The 18,160-nt window shown below is 41.5% G+C and overlaps 1 protein-coding gene across 3 annotated transcripts in view; it reads left to right on the forward strand.

Moving 5' to 3' along the window:
- Positions 1-18,160, forward strand: part of LOC148641747 (mediator of RNA polymerase II transcription subunit 13-like) — a 91,205-nt gene that overhangs the window by 2,736 nt on the left and 70,309 nt on the right. For all 3 annotated transcript variants that reach the window (XM_088618531.1, XM_088618534.1, XM_088618533.1), the window contains one exon: positions 15,534-15,771. In XM_088618531.1, coding sequence (XP_088474657.1) covers positions 15,534-15,771 — 238 coding nt within the window. The remainder of the gene's footprint in view (positions 1-15,533; positions 15,772-18,160) is intronic.

Below are 18,160 nucleotides of genomic sequence, written 5' to 3' on the forward strand. Positions count from 1 at the left end.
GTATTCTATGTCAGTTGGTGATGACCTTGACACTAAATTGCAGTTTTACTGTAGTAAAGTGATGAGTTTAGAAATTGTGCATCATTGTATGGGTCCTTCTAGGATACTAGGATAACATTCGTGATGTTTACTTAAGATTGATATATAAAGATCAAATATGAATTCTTATCATTTTTATTTAAAACATTTAAGGCACCTTTCCTTTGGCACATCAGTACCTGACTTCTGTGCATTAAATGTTTTGGTTTGTAGCCTGTGGCCGACTACCTTATTGTAAATATTGTTCTCTGTCACTTTAGGAGACACCCAACAGGGAACTTGACACAGACTGAACTTAGTCACAGTAATGGAGAAGAGCCTTTATTGTGACACTGGCTTAGGAATAATGTGAAAATAATTGAGGAGACAATGGCAGCAGATTTCTTAAGCTTTGTAACCTTGAGGAAAGGAAGAGTGCATGCCTTTAGTTAAAAATAATTTCTGTTGTTATATTGTCAGACATTTATTTATTTTAGTTTTATTTATTTTCCGTTTAGCTTCGAACACCGTAGATCGACAGGCTTTTACAATGATGATGAAACACATAGTCCAAGGAACACATGTAAAGATCGACATAAAAATGGGTGAAATTAATCACTAGGAATGCAAGGGGAGTAATAATTTTCTACTTCTGCAACCTTCTGACTGAATTTAGTTATTAATCGAGTCTAAGAGGGATGGTTTGTTTTGGAAATTGCTATAATTTCACCAAGCATGCTTCATGTACGTATGAAATATGTTGTGTCTTGGCTTTCAGCTTTTCTGAAAGACAATATTAGCCTTGTTGTGTTGTCAAGAGGAGCAAGGATGTCATTACTCGACAAGCTGGATCAAATCTGCTCTTCAGGTAGTACAATTGTGCAATACGCAGGTTTCTAGTGGAGCACACACGAAAGTAATGATTAGAAGGGATCAGTGTACTGAACAGCGGATTGTAGTGTTAAATTCTCCAATTAAAACTGAATACCTCGAAAAGATCAAAGGCTGCATAGTGATGCAGCTTTGCGTAAAGAGATCAGTATGCTTCAAAAAAGAAAACTCTTTGTTTCAGAGAGTTTCAGATGCTGAAGTTAATGCAGCATCTAATACAGCGAGCACAATTGTGGATAGACTCTTCCGCGTTAACATTCATAATATCCTACATCCTAGAATGTAAGTAAATATGGTTGAACAAACTCAAAGATAAAAAACTGTTACTCAGAGTGTAAGTTTTCATTCAAATGTCTGGTGCATTAGACTTGTGCAGTATTGCACATGCTTACAATAAGAACTTCTGGGGGGGAATTTTGAAAGACTTAGTGTTGGCAGCAAACACCATTAATGAGCAAGAATAATGCTACTCATGATAATGATTATAATGATAATAGTAACAAATTAGCATCTACCATAATGACTAACAACAGCCATGACAATGAGTATGATAATAAGAACAGTTTCTACAGCAGCTATAGTACAATACCCGAAGTATATCGTACTGAACCAACGGGCTGGCTTTCTTTCACTGAGGGTTCGTATGTGGTTTGGTCACCCGGAGCTGAGGGGCACTCACTGGCAGACTGATTCTGTACTCCACACAGCACCTGGGGGGGATTCTGGCTGGAAAGCGTGTCTAACTGAGTTCCAGCAGTGCCCAGTTTTGTGAGGGTTTCCCTGTTCTGGATTTCCAAGCCATGCTCACTAGGATGTGTGGCTGAGTTTGCTGACCTCAATGGCAAGGCGAGATAAGACCCGCCCTTTCTCCACTGATTCACATGGCAAGGAAAGGGTGAGACGCTGCTAGTTTGAGTCCAAATGAGAGATCAGGGCTTGGAAGCCACAGGCAGGTGGCATTGATACTGCCGTCACCATAGACTTAGTAGGCGGAAGTGACAAGGAGCTGTTAACATCCCATTAGAAAAGTAGTGACAATTTTCAGCAGTGCTTAAGCATTGAAATCGCATGATTGAGTGAGAACTTGATTAGATTTTGTTCACTTTTCCCTTGTTATAATTTAAGCAAACAAGTGCTGGGGTTTCTAGCATTGTCACACATCATCTCACCACTCAGAATTTACAAACCAGTAGTAACAGGTATCGTTACAAGCAGGAAAAAAATGTGTACAGTAAACCCAAGGCAAAGTGGCCTAGGCTCTGTAATAGCATTCAGCCTAGATTCAAGGCTCATAAGAATGCTTACTGCATGAAATCAATAAATTCACTAAATAAGGTGTGAGGGGCTTTCAAGTTTACGTCTCTGTGTTCCTTAAACTCTCGTTGTGACTAGGTATCTTCAGTAGTGAGAAATATTTACTACTAAAAGTTAGTGTGAATATGTGGTTGGATTAAAGTAAAAATGAATTGGGAGGAGCAGTGCGTCCCGCACCGACAACACTACAAGCCTGCGTGTTCCAACAAGTCACAGACTTTCACTGAAGTCGGAGAAGGCCAGTGCAGCCTCTCCTTGCTCCAGCTGAGGATATAACAGTGTCAGAAATGTTACAAACGACAGGAAGGCCATTGGGCCCTTTTAGCCTGTTTAATAGTTAGAAGTTAATTGATCCGATGATCTCCTCCAGCTGTTTCTTGAAGGAAACCAGTGTATCGGCTTCAACAACATGGCTGGGTAGTTTGTTCCATACTCCCACAACTCATTGTGTATTGAAAGATTCGAAGAATGTTCAAAAGCATTGCTGAATTGAATAGCTGGCCAGGAGCAGACTTTAAGGATCAGATTTTTGGTTTTTTTTATGTTACATATGCCTTTTATTTGCTGTCTGAGTAAATCTAGTTGTAGCACTACGTTTTTTTGTAAACAGGATTAACAGGGTAAAGAAATGCTTCCAATTCTCAGTTTTAAAAGCACTTGTGTGTGGCCTCTGGGTTTGTGTTTCACTGTTTGCTTGGAAGAAGTCTGCTGAGTTAGTGCCCTTAAAGATTCAAAATACTCGTTTGAATACTCTCCTTAGTCTTCTGTGTTTAAGACTTTAAATGTTCAGTTCCTGCAGCCTGTTAGGTTAGGCCCTGTGAAAGGGCACCGAATGAGATGGGGAATTATATCAGTGCTGCACAGGCTTCAGCATGCTGCGTCAAGCTGACTTTTTTCCTCCTCACTTTTTGAAATTACCATTTGAGAGTGGTTTCACAGGACTGAAACATGATCAAAGCAAGAAAAGCAACAGGGGACATTTTTTTAGAAGTTCTCTTTAAGCTTTTAGCAAAGTCGAGATGTAGGACATCCTATCTCCATTATCTTATCGGTGGGGTACAACCTAGTGGGTTTCAGAGTTGCCCTGAGGCCCCTGTCTCATATACCTATATGGTACATTGTGAAGCAAGTGGGTTTCACAGTGGAGTGCAGTAGTGGAAAGTTCACAGAATGCAATAACCCATGACGAGAACAGAGAAAGCAATAAAGTGTTTAGGTTTTTTTTTTAAATCATAATGTACCTATTTTTAAAAAAAGGCTTCAAAAGTGGTAACAGCATAGCTTAAAAAAAACTGAGCGTAAATATTTTGTAACCCTTCAATATACTTCGCTTTTTTTTTCCAAAAAGACATTTTCCTTCACAAGCACGAGACCACTTCAGCTGGCAGAAAGTTCCCCGCTGCCTGCTTTCACTTAGCTTTGTGGATTGTGCAAAAAGGCTGGCTTTTGCTTTGAATATTTGTTAGCAGAAATCGAAATGTTGGAAAAGCCCAAACAGTTTTATGTGTTGTCTGTGAACCAAAAACTGTACCACAAAGACTGCAGATGACAGCAGTGTGGAGTAGTGGTTAAAGCTCTGGAGTTATAGCTATGAGGCTGTGGGCTCAGTTCTCAAGTAGGGCAATGCTGTTGTGCTGTTGAGTAAGGACCCTCAACTCAGATTGGTCTAGTGAAATGTTCAGGTGTAGAAATAGGTAGAAGTGCGAGTTTCTTTGGGTAACAGCATCAGCCAAGTAAGCTGATTGCCAATGAAAGTAGATTAGTAAAACGAGCTGTCACAGTCAAAATATTTCATAGTATAAAACAATGCCCTGAAAATAAACAAAGGAAATCTGAAAAAATCCCACTTAAATAACATTGTACTGCTTTGTGTGTCATACCCAGAGAACTGAATAAAATGGAGTGCTTGCAGGTTGGTTAGCCTGACATCTAAGGGCATTTGAATCGGAGGCCTTGAACCCATTGTAATTTGTTGTATTTAAAATACATATTAAAGTGTCACCTATGTCAAATGAGTGCAAGCAGTTATCTGTCCACTTGTCTTGTTTTCATCTCTGTTTTTGTGAAATGTAAGCTGTACAGATGCAATCTATATGCTGATATATTTGAATACGAACAGTAGTATATATTGCCTGAGATATACATGTACTATGCACTAATATGGCACTAATATGGGATGTTGCATTTCATACTTTAAAAAAAGTGCTTTACATAAAATCTGAGAACATTTTGAAATGAAAATAACAAGTACAGCATTTATCTTTCTCACACGTGCGTTGTAAGTGAATGCTCTCATTGTGTCAGCTTTTACTTGGCTTGTTTTAATTTGATTTAAATAATTCATTGTAAAATGTTGCAAATTGTTGACAATTTCAGTTTCTATTTGAGTAAAGAAGGACATTTTCTGATTTTTATTTTGCTGTTTGAAATCAACATATTTTTTCCCGAATTGTCTTTGTATAGTATTAGATTGGGGTGTCACCTTTTCTAGAAGTGCAGAGCAACATTCTTGGTCGATTTAATGAGGGGATCTGTGGGAAATGCTCTCTGTTGAAGGGATAGAGAGAAATGGAGAGAAAAAGTATGTTTTTAATTTAGAGAAGTATTCCGTCTAGTGTGTGTTTTCTGAACGAGAATGTCTGCCTGAGTGGGGAGAGAAGTGACTTGAAGGAGTGACAGAAGGTTTTCTGCAGTGACTCATGCTTTAGTCACAAGTGAAAAATGTAGCGCAGGGAAAACACAGCTCATAAGGTTTGCTCCAAGTGTGCTGGCCAGCTTGGAGAAGAGGATGGAGATACAGAGTTGACTTGCCTTAATTAGGGGGTTCTCCTCTGGCCTGCAGACAGACCCATTCCTGTGTCGAACCTTAGTAATTAAGTGTCTTCTAGTGGAAGTATAGCATGATAAGCCAAGAGGCTCACATTCGAAGGCTGAATTTCAAAAGCAGAGATCAAATTGCAGTGGCGACAGAGCAGAGGAAGACCAAGGAAAAAAAAACTTGATTGAACCCCTGCAGCTAATGTGGGTCAGTAGCTCATATGAAAGGTTAAAGCAGATGCTGTTTACTGTACTGGTAACTTCCATTGTTGTCTTTTTACACTGCTCCTTAATTACTGAGGGTTCTCTCATTAGGGATCCTTTGCAATGGTTATGTTGTCACCTCTGTGTATAAAGTCTCCCAAGGCCTCTTTTCTGAATCTTTATTAAATAATTACAAAAAATCTTAGTGCTGCGATTATTGCTATTTTATATAGCGCCTTTAAAAGCAGCTTCTCAAAAAGATTCACAGTGAGAAAAATAACAAAGAGAGGAGAAAAGAGTATGGGGACAATTAAAAAAAGGGTTTAGAAGGCATTAGAAGATGCAAAGGGGCAGACACCGACATCAGTTAAATGGATGTTAGAAGAATATTTTGATTCTGTGTTTGAAAGCGCTCAGGAAAGTTATTCTCTGATATGGCAAACAGGAGCAGACCATGTCATCCGTAGTATTGTAGATGAGATTGGAGGACAAAGTCTGATGTAATGTAATGTTGCTTTATTAGCCCTATACAATTTATTGTATTAGGAATTCGTCTTATGCATACCCCAGCTTGCTCTCCATGAGACACAGACACACAGACAGGGAGAGAAGCTTGGGGTCAGAGCGCAGGGTCAGCTATTGTACAGCACCCCTGGAGCAGTTGGGGTTAAGGGTCTTGCTCAGGGGCCCAACAGAGTAGGATTCCTCTGTCGACTGCAGGATTTGAACCGACAACCTCCCAGCCACATGCTCAGATCCTTAGCCACAGAGCCACCGCTCCGCCCACATGAACGAAGGTTGCAGAGTTGGGCGTAGAAAGATAATAAGACAGACAGGTGCTGAGGTGCCAAGCCATGGCTTATAGGTGAGCAGGAGAGTTAACACGAAACCTGATAGGAAGCCAGTGCAAGGGCTCTAGGACAGGAGTAACGTGATCACTTCCATGTGACTTGCTCACAAAACAGGACATAAAAATGGGAGGAGAAAGGCTCTGCTATAATCTTTGGCACTCTTGTAGCACATCTTTTCAAGTCTAATGCTTTTTATTCCTATGCCAACAGTAGCTTAGTTACTGAAATGGTGTAGTGAAAATAAGTTGTTTAATTTTCTTTCTTTTTTTGTATCCATGTTTTCAGTTTGTTGTCTTGAACAGATAAAAAAGACACTTAAAAATGGAGTGCATTGCTGACTCACAGCATGTGGAAGGGTCTTTCAGAAACTATTTGGGCCCTGCCTGTTTAAGGGAGCAGTATTTAATCCATGGAATGCCAGCTGTGTGCTAGGAGCACAGCTTTTCTTACTCAAAGGAAATAATGACAACAATGATGAATTCAATCTTTTTATTTTTATGATTAACAAAGCATCCTTAAAATGGCCTGCTACATGTTAAAAACTTAGTTGCTGAATTAACAGAATTATCAAAGTCAATGAGAACCAACCTGCCCTGAGACTTTGTACGTAGTAATGACAATTGCATCTATCAGAACATTCCTTTTTGCTAGACCCTCATGATTTGCGTGTACATATTTCTGGCATTTATTTCAGGAGTTAATAATTAATCAGCACTATTTAGTGTTTTGTGAACGGCTAGCATCCTGTGCTTGTGGTCATGTGATATTGGCATTTCGGGCAGTTATGTGAGTGCAGTTATTCAACAACTGGAGCTTTGAAAGAAAGGCAGATATATTGCATTTCCTCTATGCTTGAAGCTACACTCTATGGTCATTGAGTGCAGAACCTGGCAAGCATCGTTTACTTGAAGGAACAGTCTTCCTGACTGGTCCATTCCAGTGGGTAGTGCTGTGTCATTACCACCCCAGTCTCAAAACCCAATAACTATCCATGAGGAGTTCTTGTAGCAGTGTAGTCGGTAGTCGGTGGCTGGTTGAAACATGTACAGCTTTAAGTTTGGCGCTGCTGTGCGGCTGTACAGCCTTGACTGCTGAACCCCAAACACCACGACAGTACATTCGCTTTGCACGTGTGATTGTTTGTCTAGCTGCTGCAAGAGCTCTTCATTACTGACCCCGTTTTGGCTGTGAAATGTAAATCATTGGTTTAACAGAAAAATCTATCTAAATGGCATCTTACAGTTCCAGTAGTTGTGTCTGTCGGAAGCGGACCGTATAGGCCATGCCTGTGTGCTAATATAGGATATGGAAGGTTCTATCATGAAAATGGCAGTGCAGTTTGGTTTATTGCAGACATGCAGTGCAGGTAGTTGTCGGTTTTATTAAGTTTACTGAGATGAGCCAGTGATACAGAAGAAGCTGGAGATAATGTATTTAGCAGTATTCTGTAGTGATAAAAGGCATCAAAATGTGTTTGCTAATACTATTTCTCAGTCTGTGCCGGTGTTTCCATCCTACAAAGCGAGTCTATAAAAGCCCTGGATTGGGAACTCGGGTCTGCTGGCTGTCAGTAATTGCCACTGGAAAGGGAGCCTCGCCTTCTGGTAATTTGCAGTCTGCAGAAAAGACCTGAAACCGTTTGAAATGTTATCTTCCTGCCGTAACCCTGGAGACCGAATCTCAAAATTAAATAATTTCCAAAAGTCTTACAGATGTTTAATGTTGCCTAGCAACCTCTTTTTTTTCACGGAGATATCTGAAAAAAAAAATAAATTCAGCCTGCCAGAGTTAATTACATTGCACTATCCATTAAGTCAGGAGAGAACTATTTATTTGTTTTATTTACATATTGATTAAGTATGAATGTGATATGTTTGCTCAGGCTGATTTGTGTTCCCTCCCAGATGTGGTCAAATACAATGTCTATCCTCTCCTCACCCACACAAAGTCACCAGTGACCATTGTGCACCTGCTGGTTGCAGGAGGACAGAGCTCTATGCTGACAGTCCTGTCTCGCAGTTTTATTCATACTTTGTCAGTTTTAGCTCAGATATCCACTGTTGGACTCTGATGTGTTCAGAGAGAGTCCAAAGTTGGAGTGAGGTACTTTAAAACACCAATAAGTATGGCTAATGATTAGCACCTAGGACAGACCTTCCAGTCTAATACAGTAGCTGCTTTGACTCCTGGGGAATGAGTCTGTCGTGTGCAGTGCTCGCTCACATGACTGCTTCTCTTTCAGGAACCATGGAAGACAACACAGCACCATTTATTGTCTGTTAATTTAGACTTGTGGTGCTTTGGGTCTCATTAGGTCTCTTCCATCATTAGTTTCGTAACTGGCAGTTAGTCTGTTGCCGTATCGCCATGTTTTTGCTTGTGAGTATTTAAAAACAATTGCCATTGCATTGGCAGCCTGTATAAAACACAGCATGGATGTTTCTTTAAGAAAAAGAAGTAAGTGGCTGAACTTGAGGAAAACCCTTCTCTATGTGACCTGTGACTCAAAAGCTCAGCTCTCACTTGGTGCCTGAAAAAAAAGCACTGATTGTCCCATTGCTTTAGACAAGAGATCTTCTTTTAGTGCATACTCTCCAGGAATTTAACATTACAGCACTCTTCTGTCATACATGACAAGCAGACTGAGAGATCTGGGATTCCTCAGATGGGACTGAGAATCTTTTTGATGTGCTAATTATGCCGAGCTGCAGTGAAGACAGATTCAGATGAACAGAGTGTAAAACAGCTTGTGCATGACACCGTTACTGCTCAGTTCGTTTACCTGTGTTCATGGACAGATGTTTTCATGTTCTGTGCAAACAATTAAATGACAACAACAACAGTGGAATGCCACTGCCAGGGCAAACAATACCCTAATCCACCCACAGAGACTCTGGCAATGAAATCTCACCCCAGAAAAGTGACGTTCTCCTAACAAACAAAAACAGTGTTAAAACGGACAAACACTTGAGAAGCCACTGAAAAAGCATTGGGTAATTTTGTGATTCAAGCTGAATGTCAAAAGGAGAGATGTAAGACAGAAATATCAAAGGGTTTGCTTGTGTTGAACAGCTATCACATAGGCCTAAGCTAATTTGCAGCGTTTGATAAAGACAAATGCTTTGCACAACCAAATTTCTTTGCTTAGGGTGTGAGTACCAGTGTCCTTGACTGTAATTTCTGAGTGTGGAAAATACCTCGTTTAGTCCATCGTGCCATGGGATGGAATCTCCTGGAATGTGATATCTTCCTCTTTGACATCCCTACCCCAGTCACTCCCCTTTTAAAACAATGACCCCTGTGACTTATCCGGGAGAAGTTTGTTTATCCAGCAGTATCAGAGCCAATCCATGACCTGCACTTCAGTTTTCTCACTGCCAGAAGCAGTGCCTCCTGATAGTGCTTCCCCCTATACAGGGTCTGGCAAACTGGATATCTTTGTGCTGGAAATGATGTGTCCTGCTTCGAAGAACTGAAACCCCCACCCTCCCTGGTTTATGATTCGGAAATGTTCCGAGGATGGAAAGAAAAGCTCGGGCTCTGCTGGCCCGATGAGCCGTCCAGAGAACAACATTACAGAGCGCGGCGCGCGAGCAGGCAGACTGGAGCCTTCTCAAAGTACGGCTTGTTCGAGTTCTAATCTGGGCTTGACGTCACCCACACGGCCGAGCGCAGTCCCGTGCCAAACATGACTAAAACAGCTGATTTTTTCCAATAAGTATAAAAAAAACATCAGACATTGATCCAAGGCAAACAGCTTGCTCCATTTCCATGCCAGTAAATAAAACAGTTTGGTGCTGTTCGAAATGCAGAAAAGTTGCCGACACTATCCTCAGATTACAGATACACAAAAAGCTGTGGCTCCTTCTTCCTGAATGACCGCTATTTGCTTTAAAGGAGCAGTACACATGTTCCATGTGTTTCTAGCATTTCAGGCCCTTTTTTATTCCCTGATATTGCCTGAAGTTTGCCTGTCCTGTGCCAGAATGTGTTTTCAGGCCAGTTTTACTGCTTCTGTGTCTGTTAAGAGTAATTTTCTGTGTGACCTGATCTCTAGGAAATATCTTGGTATACTCCAGGATTACTCTCTGAAAGTACCCTATCTTAACACAAAACCCTTAGTGAAACTTCTTTGCAGGTGTGAAACTCACTTGTATGGTACTTGTTTCCCAGGTCATATGCCAATAGGTTTGTGTGAGGTGGACTGAATGTACATTTTTAGCTTCAATGTGTGAACACATGCAGACATAACTCTGTTCCTACTCTAAAGTAGATTTATATCACTATTTTGGCTAGAGGGTATTTAAGATTGCAAATTGCAAGTGGAGCAAAAGCTGCACTAGAAAAAACAACCCAGCTTTCTGCACAAGACACACAAGGAGCAAATTATAAGAACACAGGGAAACGTGGAAGACAAGGACTCCTCCTTGATGTAGTACAGATGTAATTCATTGCTTTCCCAGATGTGCTTTCTTCTGGGCTCAGAATAGTTTAGTCAGAACTCAAAATAGGTAATGGTCATGTGGTGTGATGGCAGTTCACAGCAAGTAACCATTGCAGAAAAAGGTCGACAGTGCTAGAAATTCAACACTTTTTATCCCATCAGGGACAAACAGAACGCCAGTGTGACTGAGGCTAGGACAAGATGTAGTACTGTATATGGGGCAAGAACAGAAACAAGACACCCTGCATGATTTTTTTTGCTTTAGGGCACAGTCTTATTAAACCATTGTGACCTAAACTGTTGCCAGCAGCATAATAGCATTTTGTAGACCAATGCTAGATGTTAAGCACACTAGATGCAGACCCTATTAAGATGTCATTAATAAGCTAATTAGCAGCATAGTGACATGTGAATAGCTAAACACGGTAAGACCTCTTTTACCCTGTCTTACGTTTTGAATGAAGAAAATCCACATGTAACAAAAATGCATGAGTAATGGAAAAAAAAGCTTTGACTTTATTAAGACTGCCTTCTAGATGCATCGCGATTTGGTTCCCAGTTAGTCCCTTTGTTTGGAAACCCTCCAGTTTTTAGTGTTGTGAAATATGACTTTGAAAGGTTTTTACATTTCATAGAGGCTTCCAGGGTTTCCCAAGCAAGCACTTAGAAACGTGCACAGGATCTGCTGTCGAAAGACTGCGAGCAAAAATGAATGAGACGACAAGCATGCAGCTTGTGTCCCAAGGCATGCTTCAGGAGGAGTCTGGGAAGAGCCATCTGCATGTTCATTCAAAACCACCCTTCACAGCCTGCGAAACTGCAGCAGCAAATGGAATCTGATAAGAAACGTGGGAATTGAGATGCCAGCAATGGTAGAAATTTTCTTTTAGGTGGTCAGCAGAGCTTTCACTGCATTCCATCTCCCACAGGCCTCTGCATTTGTTTGCTGGCTTCCCTGGCAGTGATAATTCCTGTGTTACGCAATACAGCGCTGCTCAGATTTCTCCTAAGTGATTTAGTTTACTTCTGTGTCTACAGGCAGAAACACAGCGAAAGGAAATGGCAGGCACAGAACGAGAGGAAGAATTATTTCTCGGAACTCAGGAAAGGAAGCCTTCCGAGAGTGCACTGGAGGGTTACTGAGTGACTGCTTAGAAACTGGGGACAGAGTTGTAAATCTGCAGAAAGAGAGAGCAATGGGTCTCTGCATGTTGTTGCATGTGTAAACAATCGCGTAAACAACCCTTTGTCTCCATTCAGATTATTACTTACAGTGGCCTTTCTCCCCTCCAAAATACAATACATGCCAATGGGCTCTGTGCTAGAAATTGGCAGTAGTTCTCAAGATCTAATGTTGGCAAATTTAATTCTCAGCAGGCTGTCCATATATATAGTACAAAATTCTGCACAAAAAGAGCTTGCTTACTCTGATCACAATGATGTTGAAGGTTACAAATGAGAAGTGGCCATTCTGCCCATCTAGTCTATGTGGTAGCTAGTAGTTAATTAATCCAAGCACCTCTGTCAGTTTTGTTCAGGAGTGAATGTGTTTTCTCTTCTCTGGATGGTTCCAGAGCAGCAATATTTTTTTAGAGTGTGGTGACCAAAATTATACATATTATTCTAAATGAGGCCTTACTTATGTACAGGAACAAGTAATAGCTTTATTCCATGCTGAAAAAAAAGAAAGAAAACACAAAACATTTAGGCCGTGGAGCCTTCTTCAGGGGATGCAAAAAGTCAGTTCAGCAAAGGCCTGAAATGAGTTTTCATTTTTTTAAAAAAAGGCCTTTTCACCCAAGAAGACACATACAAGGTGTCTCCCCCATGGGACTCTGAATACAGGCGGTTCTTCAGGAAGTTATACAGTCTGAGTACAGCTGTCGTCACTCTCTGTTATTACCATGACTGGGTGTTGAGAAGAGATCATTGCATATTCATTACAACTAGACACTATACAGCATTACAATGGCTATTTCTCCTAAGGATATCCCTGTATTTTCAGTTATCCTCGAAATGCCACATACTCAGACAGGCCAGGTCAAGAATTAAACCAGGTCCTACTGTACATGCATTATACAATTTTTACAGAAAATCTAGTGATTTAAATCCTGTACTTTTAGCTATATGATCTAGCGTTTTGTTTGTCTTACTAATTGCTTCCCCACATCGTCTTGAAGATGGATGACTTGTCTACATCAATACCCTAGTTATTTTTCATACGAAGCCTCTTCTGTCTCTATTGTATTTCTAGTTTAGGTTTAGTACTACCTACTTGCACTTGCCTGTACATGTCTACATTAAACATCAACCAGGTGTTTTCTCAGTTGTGAATTGTATCTAAATCTTATTAAATTTTAGCTGCTGTTTCTGCAGTGTTTGCTTATCCTCCTAATATAGTATCATCTGCAGTTGTGACTAGTTTACTAATTGTTCCAGAATCTAGATCTTAAAGTATATTAAGAATAGCAGTGGTCCTAGTACAGATCCGTGCTCTATTAATTACATTAAAAGCATTACATTAACTTCTTTCAAAGATGTACAGTGTAGATGCAATACATTTCTAAGTCACAATGTCTGTGCTCTACTTTTGAAATTTGTTGCACTTTCATTTTCTAAATTTAAAAAAACGTGCTTAATTGCTTGAAAGCAATTACTTTTTATGACTGTCTCTTGATGTCAAAAGAGCTTCTTTAAACAGCGTGTCACTGTCTTGACCTTAACATCCTCAATCTTTTAGCACTGTGCCACATTCAAAGGAAAGACGAGCGATTTCTTTGTGGCGCTCTGAATCCTTCATAGGCTAAGATGGGAAAATCCAGCGTTTGTAGTGGTTTGTGCTAGAAGATTGTGGATCAGCTCTTGGCTTTCTGCTGTTACAGGAAAGACTTTGATCTTCGTTGTAAAGTGGTATTTGAAGAAGGACTCAGAGCCTGGGCATTCACTAAAGTATTTGGAGTGGTCAAAGTCCTGGCTTGTGGTAAATGTGTTTGGATCAGTTCTTGGAGATCAGTTATCATTTTTCTCCCAACGTAAGTCGGCATTGCTCATGCAGTTTATTTTTAGCAGACAAATCTATAATGAGAAAAAAAATGTTCTTTTAATTTGATTTATGTGATAACTATACAAGAACACCCCCATAGAAAGATGTCTTGAACCTACATTATGCTGGAAAGAGTGATGAATAAATCATGGTAAATCATAAAATTTTAATTTTGGTGCTTATTGGAGGTGGTCACACACACCATTTACTGATGGTTTATTGGCGGAGCAAAAGAAACCTATAGAAAATCACACCAAAAAACCGCATTTGGGCTTCTCTGATCATAAAAGTGATGGAGCAGAAAAGCACACTGTTCTGTCTTCTCCTATTTTTAGCCCAGATTATCGATGTGCCAATGTTTCTCTCTCAGATTACACTTGCCGTGGTAGTTTGATCAAACGACCACGGCGGCCGGTCTGTGCCTTAAATTACTAGCCACATTTCAATAAGGACCTGCAAAAGTGGCATCGCTCCTGCAACATGGAGTAACAGATCATGTCATTAACACAGAGCATCCCCTGACATCCCTCCTGTCAGCCTCTCACCCCCTTTTCTCTCAGATCTGTGTTTCCAGCAATGTGTTCTCTTTCCTCATTGCCTAAATATAACTCATCCATTTGCAAAGACAATAAAGGACTGTAATGTTGACAAATTTAGTTCTCAGCAGACGGGCCATATGTCCTGAGTGCCAATTCAGAGGGTGCCAGGCAGCAGTTCATGCCAAGGCAGGAGCCATGCCTCCCCACTGCTTCATCATTGTCCTTAAAGAGGAATGCACAGAAAATCGGAGAACATCCGAAAGATCGGATTGCAACTGCAGACCTGTCTTCCAGGGTTCGTTAGACAACTGTTACACAATCAGTTGTCTTGTATGTGGTAGATGGTATTTTTAATTTGTTTTCAGGGTTTTGTCCTTCTATGAAAATGCATGATTTTTCCGTAGTAGAGCATTTGATTAAACTTCAATAAATGTAACCAGAAATGAGCTAGAGAGCCGGAGTGAGAGATGAATATGTTTAAATAATGAATGTGGTGTCCATTTCAATAGAAAAACGGATAAAGAAAAATTCGGAAACAACCATAAATACCAGAGTTTGTGATGTGAGGTCTTTTGTAACGCTTCCAGGGCAAGGTTAGATCGGAAGTCTGCGTATCGGTGATTCCATGTGTCCAGTTGATCGTGGGTTTTATCTGATAGTTTTGACTTTGAGATTGGCGGGCAAGATGCTTGTTTTCTTTCAGTTTGGAGAAAATCCTCTATAGTTTGCTTTACTTTGGGAATTTTCATTCTGACTCTAGCTTGCTGCACCTAAGAACACACAACAGATTTGCTGTTTGACTTCACATCCATTCATTCATTAGTACAGGTTATTACTAAACAGCGTCGAAAGCAAATGAAGGAAAATATGGCTTTCTTGTTAAAAGCAAAAGCATGCACATTCATTATTCATACAAATGATATAAAGCCTTGTTTTACTCTGTACTCAGAATGAACAAAGCAATCACCGACCTTACCATACATTTGTATTTGAAGGGGTTGTATACAGTAGGCTAAGGCATTTTGAAACGGTTCTTGCACTTATTATTGCATATTATTATAGTGTCAAACTGATTCAGCTGCAGTTTCCAATACCAAGTCTGATCTGGAGTGGGACTCAATAAAGCATGCAGAATTCTGTGAAAAGCAATAATGGAAGCCTGTTAAATATTTCACTCTGTTCATCATTGTGATCTGGCTTTTTTAACTCATCAACCTGTTAGCCAGAACCCCCCCCCCCCGCCCCCCCCCCCCCCACCCCTGCCTTCTGTATTTCGTATCCTGAACTGACTTTATTCCAGCGTTGGTCAGTTTTTAAGAAGAAGCGCTCGGGCTGTCGTGAATCGGGTGCCCCGTGTGGCAGAGCTCTGCAGTGCTCTAACGTCTGTTTTGCTCTGTCGTCTCCCCTCGCAGGCGGAGCTGACCGGCATTAAATGGCGGCGCTACAGTTTCCGCGGCAACGGGGACTGCGGCCCGGTGATCTCGGCCCCCGCCCAGGACGACCCCATCCTGCGCAGCTTCACGCGCTGCGTCCAGGCCAACCTGCTGTGCGTGTGGCGCCGCGACGTCAAGCCCGAGGCCAAGGAGCTGTGGATCTTCTGGTGGGGGGAGGAGCCCAACCTGGCTGACATCATCCACCACGAGCTTGAAGGTCGGTGCTGTGGGCCTGCTCACACGGGCTCCACATTCTCATCTTTCATGCTGGCTGGGGTTGTGTCCGACTTTCCTTTGACGTTCAGGCCCAGGCCTCGACTGTCTATACTTACAAAGTTCTTCCCCAGTCTTCGAGGGGGCATTGTTCCAAGAGGAATTTGCCCCTGGAAGTCTGAGACACATGGGAGTAACGTACCTGCTTTAGTGGCTACACAGCCATGCTATGTACTAAAGAAGAAATCCATATCTAGTGCTGGTGATGTAGATGTCGCATGAGCTGGAGCCTCTGTTTTGTCAGTGATCAGCAATGCCTAGGATCCCCTACGTGGTCGTGCATAATTGGCCGATTACCACTGAGGGCAGGGCTGGGCTCGGTAGTTCATCAGAGCTCTCTCAGTTCTCGGAGAAACCAGCTTCTCCAGTGGCATCCCAGGTGATGTCGTTGAGGAACACACTTGCACCAGTCAGTGTCAACTCTCCTGTAGGCCGCTGTGGAGCTTGCAGTGTATCAAATGATGAATAGCTTAGTGGGGTGGGCAGGTTGGAGGAGGCTGTCTGCATGTCCTCATTCTCCCAGCTCAGTACAGGAAAGATCGCTGTGAGTCACGAAAGGTTGCTTTTCCATAGTGGGTGGGCCTACCCAATTTTGCAGAACGGTGCGCATCACGCTCTATATGATGTGTAGGTCCCAGTTAAAAGATTGCATGTGGTGTTTGTGTCTGCTCTGTGTTTTAGTTGGTATTCCGTCTCACATAAATCTTCTCTAAATTGAAGTGCCTCTCTTGCAGAGACAGGACTTCATACACGTCTGACTATTATTCCGGATATATTATTATTCCTTTTGTTTTTGGTAATGGAACTAATTTTATTATTCTGGTGGGAATCTATTTCATTTTACTGTAAGTTGCCCAGGGGTGTTTTACCTTAAAGACTACTATATTCAGCACAGATAGCACTATATATAGAAACAACCATCTCCATTATTCTATCAAATACACAAGGGTGTGGATTGTCAACCGTGTGGAAAAACGCGATTAGGTTTCACAGTGCCATTGATTGGAGCTCCTATGAAAATGGCTGTTTCTCATGCTTTTTCACACCTTTTAAAGTCCTTCTTTCAAAATGTTAGAAGAGTACCAAGGGAAAAAGGACTTTGCTGTCAATGGCTGTGACTGGCAAGGTTTTATACTGGGTGACGTAAGCCACTGTCTTGCTGTGTGAGCCCTTGTGAATGTCTGGCAATATGGGAAAAAGAGCTGTCATGTTAGAAAGTGTCCTGATCTATTGATGAAGAAGCAGGAGGATAGAAGCAGATCTCTATCTTGAGTTTGCCATCCTGAGCACAGCAGGTGTTGTGGGGTTTCTTATCACACCAGTGAAGTTTAGCGCACTGTGCTGTGAAGTATCCATCAAAGTGTTAGAACATCTATTTGATTGGAACTTATAGTAATTTCTACCAACTAATTTCTTAAATATCTATTCTTGCATTTTGTATTTCCCGTGGTTTGGACTATACGTTCTTTTTGTTTTTTTGTCCTGCTTAGATTTCTCTGCTTGGTACGCCCGCTGGCTTTTTTGGACAAAAATGCTTGCTGGAATTTTGACGAATCCCCCACCTACTTTAATCTCACAAACAAAAGAGCTGTATCATCACCTTGGGGTTAATAGTCACCTCAAGATGGGCTCTAAACTGAAACGAAAAACAATTTTTTCCTTGAGACTTTTAGGAGCTCCCACCCCTTAAAATCAGGGGAGATCTGCTCTCTTTTGTGTCAGACTCGTGTTACTTGATGGTGGAAGTCAGTGGAGGAAAGGCTGATGGAGTTGATAGGCTTATGAATTTATGACACCCCTCCTCCCACCCCTTCCTAACCAACTTCTCCGCACCCTTTACTGTGTTTGGGAAAGTTGGGTGGGATTTGCATATGAATGAGCAGTGGACAGGACAGAGGCCCCTGCTGAAAGTCTTCCCTGATTCCCAGCCTTATCAACCTGCCAGCACATTGCTACAGGAACAGGAGGCCGCACACAGATAGTGAGGGAGACATGGGAGGGAGGGGTGTTTGTGTGTATTTGTATTTGTAGGGGATGTGGGGCTGGTGGTGTATCCTGTCATTCCTGGGCTTGTTATTTGACCAAGTATTTTTTTAAGCAGATTTGTGGCAAGTCTGCATGTGTTGGGGACTTTGAAACAGTTAATGATTGGAACATGTTAGCTGGAGCATTTAAGGTTGCAGCGTGGGTTGTAGAAATCTCTGCTGCAGCTTAATCCCCTTCCTCCCTCAATTTCTGGTCTGCGACTTTTAGAAAGAGAGAGTTGTGTGCGAGAAGATTTCTGCACGCTGACAATACCTTCTTATGGAGACGGTGTCACGCAGGAAAGCTTC

This window comes from Lepisosteus platostomus, chromosome 24 (genome assembly GCF_059453375.1).
Source record: "Lepisosteus platostomus isolate fLepPlt1 chromosome 24, fLepPlt1.hap1, whole genome shotgun sequence".
In the NCBI taxonomy this organism is placed as follows: domain Eukaryota; kingdom Metazoa; phylum Chordata; class Actinopteri; order Semionotiformes; family Lepisosteidae; genus Lepisosteus; species Lepisosteus platostomus.